This window comes from Adiantum capillus-veneris, chromosome 10, assembly GCF_014529385.1.
Source record: "Adiantum capillus-veneris isolate H3 chromosome 10, ASM1452938v2, whole genome shotgun sequence".
Lineage (NCBI taxonomy): Eukaryota > Viridiplantae > Streptophyta > Polypodiopsida > Polypodiales > Pteridaceae > Adiantum > Adiantum capillus-veneris.
In genome coordinates, this window is record NC_140940.1 from 93,261,051 (window position 1) to 93,279,282 (window position 18,232).

The 18,232-nt window shown below is 45.6% G+C and overlaps 1 protein-coding gene across 1 annotated transcript in view; it reads left to right on the forward strand.

Annotated features, from left to right (window-relative positions):
* Window positions 1-17,927, forward strand: part of LOC147449245 (protein GAMETE EXPRESSED 2-like) — a 153,158-nt gene extending 135,231 nt beyond the window's left edge. The window contains exon 10 of the mRNA XM_086521534.1: window positions 17,385-17,927. Coding sequence (XP_086377660.1) covers window positions 17,385-17,659 — 275 coding nt within the window. The 3' untranslated portion in view covers window positions 17,660-17,927. The remainder of the gene's footprint in view (window positions 1-17,384) is intronic.
* Window positions 17,928-18,232: the final 305 nt, after the last annotated feature.

An 18,232-nucleotide genomic window follows, 5' to 3' on the forward strand; every position in this document is an offset into this window, starting at 1 on the left:
TTTTCGTCGTCTAGAGTGTAGATGAAGATGGATCTCTATGAAGACGGGCCTCTACTTCCCTCCCATATTGTCTACACATTGTACTGCTTAGTTCACACATTTCACGCCTTTCACCTTTCACACCTATCAGCTTATTTTAGATTCCGCACTATTTATATTTTGTTATCCTAGTTTAATTTATTTTGTTAATCTGACTTTGTATCAGATACACCGCATTGTAACTTTCTGGTCTCATAGGTCAGTTTGGCCTTTTGAAGACGTTAATATAACATTTCATTTCCTCTCTCTCTCTCTCTCTCTCTCTCTCTCTCTCTCTCTCTCTCTCTCTCTCAAACATTGTATCAGAGTCACCGTGCTGTAACTTTTTGGTCTCATAGGTCATTTTGTCCTTTTGAAGACGTTAATATAACATTTCATTTAATTTCTCTCTAACACAGGTAGCACACATGCAAGAACTGATGCTAGAGATTAAGGCGGCGAGGGAAAAAGGGAAAATAGCTTTCTACAAGGGAGGGAGAGTAGTGGTGTTGGAAAAACGCACCGCATGACGGTGCGAGACCTATGGGACCAACCTTAAAATGGCAGCATGGAATTGTAACGGATCAATGAAGCTAGATGTAGGCGCATTTGAGGATAGCTTTAAGGGACGAGACATTATTTTTTACTCGAAAACGACTCAGACTCCTGGCGGCACATTACCTAGAGTGACGGGATACCATTGGGAGACTACTTGTAGGCAAGATGATCAACACATAGAGGACGGGGATCAAGAGGTGTGGCAGTTCTGTTCAAGGAGGATCTGCAACCCCTCATTCATATTGTTTGGAGGGATGAGCAGGCCATATATATGTGGGTCAGAGTGAGAGCAGAGATAGGGAGGCCACTCTACATTGCAATATGCTATTTCTCCCCCAGCACATCTCATTATGCATCACCCAAGGGGGAGTCACCCTACATGATATTGGATGAGGACATATGGGAGTTCTCTAGGGATGGAGATGTTATTCTTTTGGGAGACTTTAATGCCAGGACGGGCCAGTCTCAGACAGCTTTCTACGATACCTCAGAGGAAATGTCGAGAGAAGTGGATGTCAGTGATATGGGGCTGACCTATTGTTCGCAAGATGAAGAGCACACTGGATATGGAGGATATCTGACAAATTTGGGGACTGCATATGGATTGGCCATCTTGAATGGCCTTCAGAGATTTCCAGCGTCGAGTGGGTTTTCTTGCTTTTCTCATAGACAAAGGGCCAGCAAAGTGGATTATGTTTTGGCTCAGCCCAGTGTCATACCCTCTACTCAGGACTTTACAGTCAAGCCCAAGCCTATTGGGATTGCAATAGATCATGCTCTCCTCACGTTTACCGTCTCATTCCAGTTCAACACAGCTCGACTGGCACAGACGCCTATGCATACCCGATACACTTCTACTTCAGAGATTGATTCTCTCTACATAGATGGTATCTACAGAAGCTTATGCACAGAGGATCCGGGGAGACCTTTAGGGGAGCTCACTTATATATTGACAGAGACACTACAGGATGCAATTACAGAGGCATAATCCCGTATTAAGCCTCGGCAACGTCGATGTTCTGGGATCACACCCCAAAATAGTTGGTATGATGAGGAGTGCCGAGAGACGAGAGCCCGACTTCAGAGGGAGGTACTTCTAGGTGTCATTACTCACAGGCAGTCACAAATTGCTTCTCGGCATTTGGTACGACGAAAGAAGAGGGCATTTCTAGCTCGGCTAGAGCAGGATTTATAACGGTTGTTTTTGAGCCAGGATTCAGGCAAGGCATGGAGACTCTTCCATGAGCACTCCCCCCCACCAGTCATCACTTCTACAGAGGTATGGGATCAGTATGCATCATCTCTCTATACCGTCCCGACACAGCCACCTCTTCCAGATCCGCTAGAGCTATGCCCACACAAATGTGCTTTCTTTACCGCCAAGATGGTAAAGACATCCATTGACAGGATGAAGACTAGGAGAGCATATGATCAGGATGGCCTGGTAGCAGAGCATTTTATACATGCCAAAGATTTTCTTGCAAAGCTTCTAGCACTGATGTTCAACTGTGCCATGTGCTTCTACTTGATACTTTGAGTTTGTCCACGATTGTACTTATCTTCAAGTCACGGGACCCTATGGAGCTTGGGAACTACGCACTATCATGATCGGACACACATTGGCACGGTTGTACGCATCCATCCTTGAGCAGCAGTTGAGTAGATGGGCAAAGAGAGAGGGTGTAAAGGCAGGAGGACAGACAGGTTTCAAAAGAGGTTTCTCTACTCTTGATCGTATCCTGACGCTCACAGTCATTATTGAGGAGGGGAGATCACGTGGAAGACGGCTCTATTGTTGCTTTGTGGACTTCCGCAAAGCCTTCAATACAGTGCCCAAAGCTAGGTTGATGCACAGACTGTAAGAGATGGGGGTTCCAAAAGAGTTGATTTGGGGGATCATGGCTCTATACAAGTCAGTAGTAGGGCATGTACGCACTCTAGAGGGGATTTTTGAATTGGTTCACTCCACTATTGGGGTGAAACACAGCTGCCCGCTATCTCCTACACTATTTGGCATGTATGTGGATGAGATTGTTGACTACATTGAGAGGATGGTGTCACGAGGACGTGGCAACTCCTAACCTTAGTTGTTGATTTCTTTTCAATGATTTTTGTTTAATTTTTGAGACCCTCTTTTTGAAGTTGCAAATGGTCGGACATTGTATGGCCAATGTGAACGGTAGTTTCACCTGCAGACGGGAAGTTGGTCGGCACTGAAACTCGTATAGTAAAAGGATGTCTAGGCTTAGTTCAAGATCATGTAGGTCTCCCCCCCCCCCCTCGCACTTAGCAAGTTGGTGGATACTAGGAAGTGAACTCAATAAAGGCACAATGCCAAGGTGGGGTCACCAAAGGAAAGTACCCGACAGCTGGGCTACATTGCATTTTTGGATGCAGTCCCAATGGGGATAGATGGTCAGATGACCAGTGGGAGTCCAGCAGCCCTGTGTGTGTGCTTTAAGTATTAATTCCCGTCGTAGGTTACCTTTCCAAAGTTCTCGCTGTGTGTGTCTAAAGTAAAGAATTTCGGGGGTGAGCCAAAGTCTACCGCCATACAGGCCGGTTTCATGGTTCCATTGCCGGGATATAGATCACTTTTTCCTCAAGAAGTGAGCCTCGATTGTTTTGGCTAAAGACACAGAGTACAGGAACGCGGGATTACACTATGGCCGACAAAGGGAAAGGCAGTATGGAAGAGGGCTCCTCTTCGAAGGACAGACAGGAAATTCCTATGGCGAGAGTTCACGGCCACCCCTATCTGCACCTTTTTCTTTTCCTAATGAGAATGCTCCTCCAGTACATGGCTTTATGACTCGGAAACTTGAGGATGATGCGTTCAGGACTCAGTTAGTTGCCGCGGTGAATGTGTTTTTGCGACTGGTACAGAACCCAAGGTTTATGGAGTTCTTGCAAGCGCCACCAGTGCCACAGCAAAATAGGCAACCTACACCGCAAACAGAGCTTGTTGAGGCTCAAGCCCAAGTACTTCATGCGTCGCAGTAGGATAGGGAACACTCGCATGTTGCGGAGTTGGGGGCTCCAAAACAGGTTCCTCCCGTCCTTGAACAGGCGGTTAGGTCGCGTATTCCATAGGCTATGCCAGTTCAGCCCGCCACCTTTTAGAGCCAGCATGCTATCTTGAATGAACAGGGAATTGGTTGCCAGGCAATGCATCAAGTTTTCCCACCTCCCACGGTACATCCTGGGTATTTCGGGGGTGGATCTGTGTTCCAAAGTATGGCTGGTTATGCGCCTGGAAGCCAGCTGTACATGCCAGGAACAATGTTTGGGGGTATGCAAGGCATGATGCCAAACCCCATGTATGGTAGCATCAGCATGCAGCAAGGCTTTCAGAGCAACCAGGGCAAGTTTGGGGTGCCACAGGGTCATTTTGGCATGGCTGATTTTTCTGGACAGTAACAAGATATGGCACCTTTGACACAAAATGTCAATGGCCAAGATGCGCCGATGATTCCTACCACAGTGCCCATGTTGCAGACAATTCCTTATGACAATTTGGGGGCACTCGAAAAGCCGAAAGCTTACAAAGAAGGTGGTGTAGCTATAAAGTTTAGCACTTTCAGGCTTCAGCGGCTTTGAGGATAAGCCAAAGGCCCTTACTTTCCTCCAACAGTTTGATATAGCTTATGCAGGAGGGAATTTTACAAAGGCCTCCAAGGTCAGGAAAGTTGCCGCTTTCTTGAAAGACAATGCGCTTACATGGTGGACGACATTGTTAATGCAAGGTCAGGCACCCGCCACTTGGGTCTAATTCAAGTAAATGTTTGCATCTGCTTGGCTATCAAATGAATTTGAAGCCGACGTCATGAGAGATTGGCACCAGCTTACTTCGGCTACTTGCAAGAGCTTGCTGGAGTAGAATCGGAGGTTTTGTAAAGCGTTACTTTCAATAACCTCCTACAGATTTGTGCCATTGACAGAGCAAATAGAGAAGTATTGTTGTGGGCTGCCTAAAGGGCTTTGAGACTATTGTACCAAGAACAAAGTGGCTACCCTCACCCAGCTCATGGAACTTGCTAACACTGGTCTTGCCTTGTTGAAAGGAGAGGACAGTGGGTTTCCGAGCAACGAAAAAGGAGGGCAGCAGAAGAAAAATTCAGTGAAGAAACCCTTTGTGAAAACGGCTCCTAAAGCGTCACAGGGGTCAGAAAAGGCCAACAAGGATAAGGACTCAGCCGGGACTTCTGGAGCGCAAGCAAAGAAACAGAAAAGGAAGCCTTTTGTGTGTAAGCCACTCGAGGAAAAGAAGGTCCTAATGGTTGAAAATAGATACTTTATATGCGAGCAGCCTGGTCACTTTTCTACAAATTGTCCACAAAGGAAAAGACCAGCTGAATCGGATGATAAAGAGGACCAGAAAGGCAAGAAGCCTAAACCCACGGTAGGTTTGGTGCCAGATATGGTGGGTGACAAGTCCAATACAGATGCCAGAGAGTTATGCAGAGCATGGGATAAAGTGGATGCCAGCGAGTTATGCAGAGCTACTTGGAATTCCATGGATGTTCAGAGTACATGGCGTGCTAGATTCCTTTGACAAGACGATCACCCTTCAGCGTAGGGGCAAAACTTATGTTTTGGATTTAAAGCTCAAAGGGGAGTCTATCCCTATTGTATCTGCTTCGGCTATCACTTCTGTAATAAAGAATCATCTTTCTGTGTACTTGATTTTTGCAGGTGATGTCTCATATAATTGTCACTCAAATTTATCTGTGTTAGATAAAGAAAGGTCAGCATTTTTGCGAGAGTTTCGTGACTGTTTTTCTGATTCATTACCGTCGCAATTGCCGCCAGAGAGATCTGAAGACCATCGGATAGATTTGGTGCCAGGGTGTAGCCCACCAAATAGACCTCCCTACAGGGTTAGTGCGGCGCAACAGAAAGAGATTATGGGTCAGGTTGAGGAGTTATTAGAGAAGGGGCTGATCTAGCCTAGTTCTTCACCCCTTTACTCCCCAGTGCTCCTAGTACAGAAAAAGGATGGCTCATGGCGCATGTGTATTGATTACCGTGCGTTGAATAAGAATACCATCAAGAATAGGTTTCCTATTCCAAGGATTGATGATATTCTCGATCATTTGGAGGGTGCTACAATTTTCAGCAGGATAGACCTTAAGAGTGGGTACCATCAAATTCGTATAAGGCCAAAGGATGTGCACAAGACTGCGTTTAGAACGACATTTGGTCTTTATGAGTTCCTAGTGATGCCGTTTAGTCTAGCAAATGCTCCTACCATGTTCAACAGGATGATGGATTGGATTTTCCACTCGCATCAACAGCTTGTTGGTACATTCTTCGATGACATAATAGTCTATTCGAAGAATGAAGAGGAGCATAGGCGTCACTTGACCATTGTGTTCCAAGAGCACTTGTCAATCCTAAGAAAAGTGAATTCTTCTTGGAAGAGATCCAGTTTCTTGGCCACATAGTGTCAACGGATGGTGTCATACTGGATCCCGCAAAGGTCGAAGCTATTAAGACATTGGCCAGGCTTGAAGACTTTGCATGATGTCAGAAGCTTCTTGGGATTGTGTTCCTGCTGTAGAAGGTTTATCAGGAATTTTGTAGAGATAGCATCACCTCTTCACACTTTACAAAAGAAAGAGGTCACTTTCAGATGGACCCAAAAAGAGATTTCAGCATTTAGTTTCTTAAAGGAAAGTGACTTCAGATCCAGTAATTGTTTTGCAAGATCACAGGAAGTCATTTGTGGTCCAGTGTGACGCGTGTGGCGGTAGCATCGGAGCAGTGCTAATGCAAGATGGACAGGTAGTAGCTTATGAAAGTCCAATTTTGCAAGGGCCAGAGAAGACTATGCAAGTCTGAAAGATCTCTTGGCCGTGATTCATGCGCTTTCTAGTTGGAAGCACCAGCTCTTAGGTGCTGATTTTGTTGTCCAGCCAGACCATCAAACCTTGTGATACTTCTTGACACAGTCAAAGCTATCCAAAAAGCATATGCGATGGGCAAACATCTTTCTATGTTTCACTTCCAAATCATGCATGTGGAAAGCAAAAGAATGTTGTGGCTGATGCGTTATCCAGAAAGCCACAAATTTCAGTTGTGTCAATTCCTTATCATCATGAGCTTGATGACATGAAGGAACAATATGCTACTGGTGAAGACTTCGCAAGGATTTTTGAACAGTTGCAAGAGGGGCAACATCACGAGCACTACCTCCTCAGAGATGATTTTATGATGATGCATGGCAGACTTTGTGTCACTAGGCCATTGCGACATAAGGTCATGGTAGAAAGTCATGTCCCACTGTATGCAGAGCATCATGGTATTGATGCGACAGTTAAAGCGGTAGAGACGTTCTTTTATTGGCCTACTTTGAGAAGAGATGTGGATGCCTTTATGCGAGCATACCTGATTTGTCAAAAGGTCAAGTTTGACAAGCAAAAGGCACCAGGGTTGTTACAACCACTGCCGATTCCGGATAAGCCATGAGAAAGCATTGCTATGGACTTTATCTTTGATCTTCCAAGAACGCTAACAGGGAATGATGGTATATGAACCATTATTTGCAGTTCAGCAAGCAGGCCCATTTTATCCCTATTAGGAACAAGATAAAATTGATCAGATGGCACGCTTATTCATGTACAATGTGTTCAAGTACCATGGTATGTCACAATCGATTGTCAGTGATCGTGATCTTCGCATGACAAGTTTGTTTTGGAGAGGATTGTATGAGAACATGGGCACTACGCTCAAGTTCTAGTCTTCGTCTCATGCACAAACTGATGGACAGTCAGAAGAAGCTAATTCTATTGTCTTGGATCTGTTGAAATGCTATGTGTCAGATAATAAGGGAAAGTGGGAACAGTATTTGCCTATGCTTGAGTATGCGTACAACAATTCTCAAAAGGTGCCTTGGAGAAGACTTGAGCAAAGCAGAAAAGATTGTTGATCGTCACCATCGTGAATTATTGTTATCACGTGGTGATTGGGTTCTGTTAAGGTTTGAGAAGGCAAGGTTAAAGAAGATGCAGGGCAAGGAATAGTTGTTCCCTAAGCTCAGTATGCACTACTAGGGCCTTTTCAAGTGCTTGATAAGATCAGCGATGTGGCTTACAGGATAAAATTGTCTAATGCGTGGAAGATGTAATTGTCTAATGAGTCTTCTAAGACCCTTCGTGGGTGATGTGCCAGAAGATATGCTAGATGAGAATCAGCCAGAAGTTGAGGAACTTGATGAGATCCTGGGACCTGAGCAAGTTTTGGCACATAAGGAGAGAAAAGTTAAAGGACAAGTTGCAAGACACTACTTGGTGAAGTTCAAAAACTATCCACCTATGGATGCAAAGTGGATGGACGAGCATGAACTGTCAGAGTCACCAAATGTATTGCAGATTTACCTTGAAGCCTTTGGGTTACAGCTTACTTATGTCCCAACCCAACGTGTGCAAAGGAGGGGTAATGATAGAGCTAGCACATCAAATGTACATATGAATTCAGTGTAATAGATAGAAATGACAAAAGTATGAAGGTCTCATTAAGTCATTTGTATCTATATGTTACGACCTTTCTTGCGGATACATGCGATGATAAAAGAGTGCTAACAACACAAAATCATGAGTGGCGTGTATTCATGGTATGCAATCGAGGATGTTTGCGATTTCAAGAGGTCGGTATGTCACGAGAACGTGGCAACTGCTAACCTTAGTTGTTGGTTTCTTTCCAATGATTCTTGTTTAATTTTTGAGACCCTCTTTTTGAAGTTGCAAATGGTCGGACATTGTATGGCCAAAATGGTAGTTTCACCCGCAGATGGGAAGTTGGTCGGCACTGGAACTCGTATAGTAAAAGGATGTCTAGGCCCAGTTCAAGATCATGTAGGTCCCCCCGTCGCACTTAGCAAGTTGGTGGATACTAGGAAGTGAACTCAATAAAGGCACAATGCCAAGGTGGGGTCACCAAAGGAAAGTACCCGACAGCTGGGCTACATTGCATTTTCGGATGTGGTTCTAGTGGGGATAGATGGTCAAATTACCAGTGGGAGTCCAACGGAAGCATCCCCTAAAATTTAGGGAACTGCTATTTTGGAGCATAAAATTTGTTGCGTCATCCAGAATGACAAGGGGAACATTTTAGAACTCTGCTGCAAAGTCAACTGGGCAATCAGTTGGGAGATTTTTAAGCGGGAAATTGCCTGTAAATAAGCCAAGTGGCACTTTCTAGTGCACTTTCCTCATGCAGAAGAGGAGGGCGCTCGATTTCTAACTGGGAAGGCCTCATTTGCAAGATTGTCACAGGTTAAGAGCTATTGATTGCAAGCTTTCCCTCTCATGTACAGTATAGTGCAAGAAGTCATGTCCTGCACACCCTACATTGCTCTCTCTCTCTCTCTCTCCTATGTGTAGTAATATGATGCCCCTCAAGAGGGCTCTTCATTTGACTCATGTACAGCTCTGTGGTCATATGTGTTTTTGCTGAGGCAAGAGCCTCTCTGAGCAGGAACAGAAGTAGCTAACTGCTAGTAAAAGCAGGCACTGGTGAGGGTGATATGATGCCCCTCAAGAGGGCTCTTCATTTGACTCATGTACAGCTCTGTGGTCATATGTGTTTTTGCTGAGGCAAGAGCCTCTCTGAGCAGGAACAGAAGTAGCTAACTGCTAGTAAAAGCAGGCACTGATAACCTCACCGTATAGGTGCGTTTTCAGCGCTGGTTATGTGCTGAATTTGGACTATTTTTCAGCCATACGGATGCCAGAACCATTGGGAACAGTGCCCCACTGTTAGAGGACAATTCAGAGACTATTTAGGTCTGAAAATAGGGCAAAAACCAGTAAATACAGCATGCTGAATCTACTATTTTTGGGCAGAAATGAGAGGGTTTATGTCAATGGAAGCGAGTTCCAGCAAGGGAATTGGTTCCGGGTAAGTTTTGGGACTGTTATGCTTTCGAAATTTCGCCAGAACAGGTGGTGTCTAGCTCAATACAGATAAAGATTCCCAGGACTCTTCTTATAATTTACCCTCTTAAAGTAAAGAAATACCGAAAGGAGCGCCAATTTTGGGGCCTACAGGTTGTCGACGTCTTCTCGGAGCATTCTAGCTTCTGAGCCGTGTTTGTGCTTAAAGTGTTAATTCCCGTCGCAGGTTACCTTTCCAAAGTTCTCTTTGTGTGTGTCTAAAGTAAAGAATTTCGGGTGAAAGCCAAAGTCTACCGCCCTACGGGTCGGTTTCAGATGGTGATAGAGGAGCACAGTTGGCAGGGACTTATACGCAGACTACAGAACATGGGTGTGCGTATAGAGCTGATATGGGGTATTCTTGCTTTTTACAGGATAGTGATGGGGCGGGTACGCACTACTGAGGAAATGTCTGACATGGTCCACTCCACTATTGGAGTGAAGCAGGGATGTCCCCCTATCTCCGACTCTTTTTGGGATGTATGTGGACAAGTTTTCAGACTATGCAGAGCATCAGGGAGATAGAGGGGCTCAGCTAGCAGGGACATGGATTCCGTTGTTATTATATGCTGATGATATTGTGTTGATTTCTGACCCTCCAGAGGGGATGTAGTGTCATTTAGATGCTTTGAATACATTTGCTCATGACAGTGGATTGTCTGTCAACCTTGGGAAAACCAAGGTTATGGTGTTCAACACCACACCACAGTGGGTTCGGAGGTCAGCACCCACATTTACGTCTGGCCGGGAGACTGTGGAGTACACAGATGCATATACCTATCTTGGGGTAGTTTTCGGTGGATCGGTGTTTTCACTGAGGAGAGCATCAGGGACTAGACTGACGAGAGCATATGCAGCCTTGGGAGGACTGGAGAGGATGTGTTCGCAGGTTCAGTTTCAGGAACCACAAAAAAAGCTATGGCTTTTTGACACTCTAGTGACCTCAGCTATGCTCTACGGAGTTCAGGTATGGGGACCCTCAGTAGACCATCATGAGAGATCTGGCAACACAGATGGATGGAGATGTATGGAGAGGCCTCTGGTCTCTATGATTGCTCAGATCATTCGGGCTAAGGCCTCAGTGCCGCATGAGATTATCCGAGCCGAGCTAGCCGCCCCCCCCCCCCCCCCCTCCCCCCTTCGTGGTCGAGGCATTGACTAAATCAGTATCCTTTATCAACAATTTATGGGATCTCCCCAGGGACAGATATGCTCGGCTTGCCCTGGAGTCATCTCGACAACTAGCGCTACAAGGAGATACAACATGTTGGTATGGACAGATGATAGCATGGTTTCAGTCACATGGTTTCAGCATGGATAGATTGCCTCCGTTTCAATAGTCCCTAGATGCACCCTCCGTGTCTCTCACGCGGACAGAGCTCATGACTCATATGCCAGGATCTGATCAGCTAGATACCAAGAGCACATGGATACAGCCGACACAGGAGTTGGGAACGAAGATGGCCTTGTACAAAGAGCATCTTCTCCATCTCACGGAGGACGGCTTTGTGACTAGGCCTGCATACATGGATACGCACTTATCTCGTGGGATACGATACGCTATTGGGCAAATACGCACATCCTCACATTAGCACCAGATCGAGATTGGCCGATTTCGAGGGGTGCCAGCAAGGGCCAAGATATGTCACCTATGTCACTTAGAACCAGAGATAGAGCTGCACTACACATGTCATTGCCCAGCATACTATGAGATACGGGGTCACTTCCACTGTCTGTTCAGAGAGGGCTTCGGACCATTTTCTAGAGTCATGAGATACGAGGATCAGAGATGTCTGGATTGTTCCTGCTAGAGATATGCAGACTCAAGGAGAGCTTGCTGAGGACATTAGGGGAGAGACCTGTCTCAGAGACGAATCACAGATTTCTTTACACAAGCCAGGGGAGAGGCAGAGGAGCAGTCACCACAGCAGATCTCAGAGCCCACCCACACTAGGAAACGCTGATTGACCGAGCCATGGAGCTAGGCAGATCCAGATGCCCACGACCTCGAGGGGTCTCCCACCATGGACGAAGGTTGCAACAAAAGATACAGATCACTCTAGCTCGACATGCAAGATGCCCAACCAGAGTACTTACCATGGAGGATGTGGATGAGATTCGACAGCGAGACCGATGAGAGATTTCATTTGAACCCACCAACCTCCCCCCGAATCAGTTTCATATTCATTTCCTTAATGTTTCTAGTGTTAGTTCTCTGTAATTTCCGTACTCCGACATGATATCAAATTCACCAATTGTAACTTTTTGGTCTCATAGGTCATTTTGGCCTTTTGAAGACGTTAATATAACATTTCATTTCATCTCTCTCTCTCTCTCTCTCTCTCTCTCTCTCTCTCTCTCTCTCTCTCTCTCTCTCTCTCTCTCTCTCTCTCTCTCTCTCTCTCTGCAGTGTGCAAGTCACAGCCAGCAAGTAGCACACAAGCAGCGTGAGGGTGCAGAAGCACTAAGGGCACAGAGGCAATGGAGGTTCTTTTCATCTCTCTCTCTCTCTCTCTCTCTCTCTCTCTCTCTCTCTCTCTCTCTCTCTCTCTCTCTCTCTCTCTCTCTCTAGTAGCGGAGCACTTTATACATGCTAGGGATATGCTGATGGAGGTTCTTGCAGTGTTGTTCAATCGTGCCATCTGTGAGGGATTACCTGAGACTTGGAGGTTGTCTACTATTGTGCCTATATTCAAGGCAGGTGATCCTACAGAGCCTGGAAATTACCGCACTATTATGGTTGGACACACACTGGCACGATTGTATGCATCCATTATTGAGCAGCAGTTGAGTAACTGGGCAGAGGGTGAGGGTGTACGGGCAAAGGGACAGGCAGGTTTCAGGAGGGGTTTCTCCACTCTTGACCATATTCTGACACTCAGAGCTATCATTGAGGAGGGCAGGTCACATGGGAGACGGATTTATTGTAGCTTTGTGGATTTCCGCAAAGCATTTGACATGGTACCGAGAGCTCGACTGATGCGCAGACTGCAGGAGATGGGGGTGCCCACAGTGTTGATTTGGGGGATTATGGCTTTATACAGATCAGTGATGGGACATGTACGCACCCCAGAGGGGATATCTGACTTAGTTCACTCCACTATCGGGGTGAAACAGGGTTGCCCATTGTCTCCTACTCTATTTGGTATGTATGTTGATGAGGTGTCTGATTACATTGACAGAGAGGGTGATAGAGGTGCCCAGCTGGCAGGGACGTGGATCCCATTGTTGTTATATGCTGATGATATTGTCTTGATCTCTGACTCACCAGAGGGTATGCAGCGACAGTTGGATGCATTACACAGTTTTGCAGAGGATAGTGGATTGTCTGTAAACCTTGGTAAAACCAAGGTCATGGTGTTTAACACCACACCGCAGTGGATCAGGAGATCGGCACCGACCTTCACGTATGGTCAAGAGATTGTGGAGTATACAGATGCATACACTTACCTTGGGATAGTCTTCACTGGGCCGAGGTTTTCTTTGGGGAGAGCAGCAAAGACTAGACTGACCAGAGCTTATGCGGCCTTGGGAGGCTTGGAGAGGATGTGTTCGCAGGTTCAGTTCCAGGAACCTCGGACAAAGTTATGGCTCTTTGATACTTTAGTAGCCTCAGCTATGATGTATGGGGTACAGGTATGGGGACCTTCTGTAGGCCAGGATGGTTGGAGAGGTATGGAGAGGCCCTTGGTATCTATGATCTCCCGATTGATTAGAGCCAAGGCCTCCGTACCTCACGCGATCATTCGAGCAGAGCTAGCTGCCCCCCCCATGGAGATTGAGGCGCTTACCAGATCAGTGTCCTTTGTGCACAGCCTATGGGATACTACTAGAGACAGATATGCTAGATTGGCCCTTGAGTCTTCCAGACAGTTAGCTCTACAGGGGGACACTTCATGCTGGTATGCACAGATGACTTCATGGTTTCAGACGCATGGCTTCACCATGGACAGGTTGCCCCCTTTCCAGTATTCTCTTCAGGCACCCTCGCTGTCTCTTACACGGGTGGAGATCACTAGACTCATTCGTCAGGACCTGATCCAGCTCGACACCAGGAGGACATGGATAGAGCCGCCTCAGGAGTTGAGCACAAAGATGGCTTTCTATAGAGAGCATCTTCTCCACCTCACAGGAGATGGGTTTGTGATTCGACCCAGCTACATGGACACACATATGTCTCATGGTTTGCGTTGTGCCATTGGTCAGATACGCACATCCTCACATCAGCTCGAGATTGAGACCGGTAGATTCAGAGGGATACCAGCAGACAGCAGGATATGCCGATTATGCCAGAGAGAGCCAGAGACAGAGTTGCACTACATATGTCATTGCACAATGTTCTATGAGATACGGGGGCGTTTCCACTGCTTATTCAGAGAGGGTTTTGGTCCTCTATCTAGGGTCATGAGTTATGAGGATCAGAGATGTCTTGGACTATATCTACTTGAGTTACACAGGTATAGAGACATTTTACTGGGGAGAGCTAGAGAGAGGCAGTCCCAGAGACACATTACAGATTTCTTTTCACTAGATATGGGACAGCCAGAGGAGCAGCCACCACTGCAGAGCTCGTCCCACACTCATTCGACCACTACTGGCACTCTCATCGACCGAGCATTGGAGCTACAGAGATACAGACGACCGCGACTGAGGAGAGGAGCTACACAGCATCGACGGAGACTACAACAGAAGATTCGAGCCATACTCTCTCGACATCCAGAGTGCAGATGAGGATGGATCCTCACCATTTCTTCCATCTTTGTTTCACACACTGTTACATCCAGTTTACCGGGTACCTATTGTATCAGCTGCTACACCCACGTAGTTTTAGATTGTAGTAGTAGTAGTAGTATTTTGTTCCACTTCTAGTTCTTTTCTAGTTCTTTTGTACCCAGACATGGTATTAGATTCACTATTTTGTAACTGATTGGTCTCATAGGTCATTTTGGCCTTTTGAAGACGTTAATATAACATTTCATTTCATTTCATTTCATTTCTCTCTCTCTCTCTCTCGGGTTCGCGCAGGTTGGCTGCGTCTCTCTCTGCAGTGTGCAAGTCACAGCCAGCAAGTAGCACACAAGCAGCGTGAGGGTGCAGAAGCACTAAGGGCACAGAGGCAATGGAGGTTCTTGCAGGAAAGCACAAGTCGTGTAGGTTGCACATATCATACATGATGGACCAACCAAACAACACTTTTGATCCAAATGCATTTCAAACCCCGCCCAAAACAAAGGTCACAATTAGCCGGAAAAGTCAAGACAACACTTTGTCGCCAGGTTCTCTAAGAGCAGGAAAACTATCCGAGGTAAAGGATAACCTGATATTTGAGAAGGTACAGGTGATGATTAAGACGGAGAAGAGACTTGGAGAAAGAGATGTACCTTGTTGAAGCAATATAAAAAAATACCGAAAAGGGAGCCAAGGTTTGGGGCCAGTGCTCTCTTGGGGTGAAATTCCGCCACTCTCCGTCTCATGTGTTGTGCATCTCTTTCAGTTTAGTGTTATTTAAAGTGCTTAAAGAGAAGCCAACCCTTAAACAAACTGGGATATTTCTAGGTGATGACCTCACTTTAGCGCAAATTGCACACATGCAAGAGTTGATGCCAAAAATCAAGGCTGCGAGGGAGAAGGGAAAATTTGCTTTCTATAGAGGCTAGAGAGTGATGATCTTGGAAAGACGCATTGCATGAGGGTGCAAGACCTATGGGACCAGCCTTAGAATGGCAGTATGGAACTGCAATGGATCAATGAAGCTAGATGTTGGTGCATTTGAGGATAGCTTTAGGGGACGAGACATTATTTTCTATTCTTACACATCAAACTCCCGGTATCACATTGCCTAGAGTGACGGGATACCATTGGGAGACCACTTGTAGACAAGAGGGGAGATCAGAGCATAGAGGACGTGGGTCAAGAAGTTTAGTAGTTCTATTCAAGGAAGAGTTGCACCCTCTCATTCATATTGTTCAGCAAAGTTGAGCATTCTAGATATATGTGGGTTAGGGTGAGAGCAAAAACGGGGAGGCCACTTTATATTGCAATATGCTATTTCCCCCCGAGCACATCTCTCTATGCATTGCCCAAGGGGCAGTCACCATACATGATTTTAAATGAGGACACGTGGAAGTTCTCTAGAGATGGGGATGTCATCCTCCTAGGGGACTTCAATGTCAGGATGGACCACTCCCAAACAGCCTTCTATGATACCTCAGAGGAGATGTTAAGACAGCTTAATGTCAATGATATGGGATTGTCCAGGTGCTCACAGGATGTGGTGCATAATGAGTATGCGAAATATTTGACTGACATGGGGACTACACATGGATTGGCCATCCTGAATGGCCTACGGAGATTTCCAGCAGCATATGGGTTCACTTGATTTCCTCACAGACACAGAGCTAGCACAATGGACTATGTTATGGCTCGGCCCAGTTTTATACCATCTATTCACAATTTTAATGATGGCCAGTAGATCACACCCTCCTCCATGGCAGCAGGCTCTACCCGATCCTCAGGAGCCATGCGCATAGACATACTCTTTAATACTTAGATGGTAAAGAAAGCCAGGATGAGGACAAGGAGAGCATCTTCTCCAGTTCGCAGAGGATGCAATCAGATGGATATGTGATCAGATCTGCCTATATGGACACTCGTTTATCCCATGGGATATGATGTGCTATTGGTCAGATGCGCACATCATCGCATCAGTCAGAGATTGAGACGGGAAGATTTAGGAGAGTACCCTTGGTTCATATTTAAAGACCCTTGGCCATAAAAAGCAATTACATGAAAATCTTTCAAACTCAAAAGCAACTGGTCCAAACACATATTGTCAAAAAGCTGCCTAGCGCAAAACACGAAAATCCGTACACTCCCACGTCAACACTTGTCAGTGCATATTTGGGCATCCGTACAATTGCCACGTCATCATGTCAGCATAAAATGCGGGATTCCGTAGTTCTGCCACGTCATCAGCCTTTACGCAATTCCGTGTTGGTGAAACTTCTTTTGCTGCTTCTGTGATTCGACCTAGCTATATGGACACGCATCTTTCGCATGGTTTGCGTTGTGCCATTGGCCAGATACGCACGTCTTCAAATCAGCTCGAGATTGAGACTGGCAGAATCAGAGGGACACCAGCAGATAGCAGGATATGCCGCTTATGCCATCTAGAACCAGAGACAGAAGTACATTACATATGTCATTGCACAGTGTACTATGAGATACGAGGCCGTTTTCATTGTTTATTCAGAGAATGTTTTGGGCCTCTATCTAGGGTCATGAGTTATGAGGATCAAAGATGTCTTGGGCTATATCTACTTGAGTTACACAGGCATAGAGAAACTTTACTGAGGAGAGCTGAAGAGAGACATCCCCAGAGACAGATCACAGATTTCTTTACACTAGATATTGTACACCAAGAAGAACAGACAGAGGACCAGACAACGGTGGAGAGGTCTACCCGCACTACTGGCATTCTCATAGACCGAGCATTGGAGCTAGGGAGATCTAGACGACCCCGATGGAGAAGAGGAGCTACACAGTTTCGAAGGAGGCTACAGCAAAGGATTCAAGCCATACTCTTTCGTCGTACGGAGTGCAGATGAAGATGGATCTCTACTCCCCTCCCATATTGCCTTCACATTGTACTGCTTAGTTTAGGGTCCCGCAATATTTATATTTTGTTATCCTAGTTTAATTTATTTTGTTAATCTGACTTTGTATCAGATACACCGCATTGTAACTCTCTGGTCTCATAGGTCACTTTGGCCTTTTGAAGACGTTAATATAACATTTCATTTCATTTCTCTCTCTACTTACTAGCATGTAAGTCAATGGATGATAATGAACCTAACATTTTGGATTATACAGCATTTGGAGAAGTGCTACAATGCTCATTAACCGTTGGGACAGACAATGGGCTGGTTGTCATGAGTATTGGAGGTGATGTGGCGGTGACTGCTTCAACTAATAATGGTACCTGCTGGCAGCCCGTTTCTCAATTGATATCAGCAAATGCCTCCCTCGAACTTATTGGCAGCTCGATCAAGCTCCGCGCATCTTTATCTAACTGTAATTCTGCCCTCTCCAGTTTGGAATATCGCTCCATCTCTCCATTAAGTCCAGTAAGCCACATCAGCATTTAAACCGAAGACACTTCAAAGCAGAATAAAAACAAGTGAAACATCTCTTTTTTTAGCCATTGTAGACAAGTTTGAGTCTTGGTTATTGCCTGCTCGTAGATAATAAGCTAGCATATCATCAGTTTAACAATGTTATCTTTTCTCCATGTCCTTTTTTGCAATATTATGTGAGTCTTTGATTGTGAATTAACGAGCTAGTGTTTACAATAACCATGAGTTGCTAGGTCCTTTAGTGCCCAATAGTGACTGATAAATCTAGGTGCATCCATCATATACTACTTGGACTATTAAAGACTTTAGATTTCTTGCTTCAACGAGAATTTTGCAATGTTATGACTTTGCAATGAATAGAAGAAAAAAGTTCTAGTCCATGCCCTGTGGTCAGCTTATTCTGTAGGGCTTCATACATATGGTGCTACAGCCTACCATGCATGAACGTGGCTTTGTGTAGATGAGTGCTTCTCGAAGCTTAGAGGTCAAGATGGTAAGCATATGCATTGAGGATGTAGACCAACTATGGCCGGTGATATGCAGAGGTTAATGGTCCAAGTAGTGTCCACTCTTCTTCACAATCAT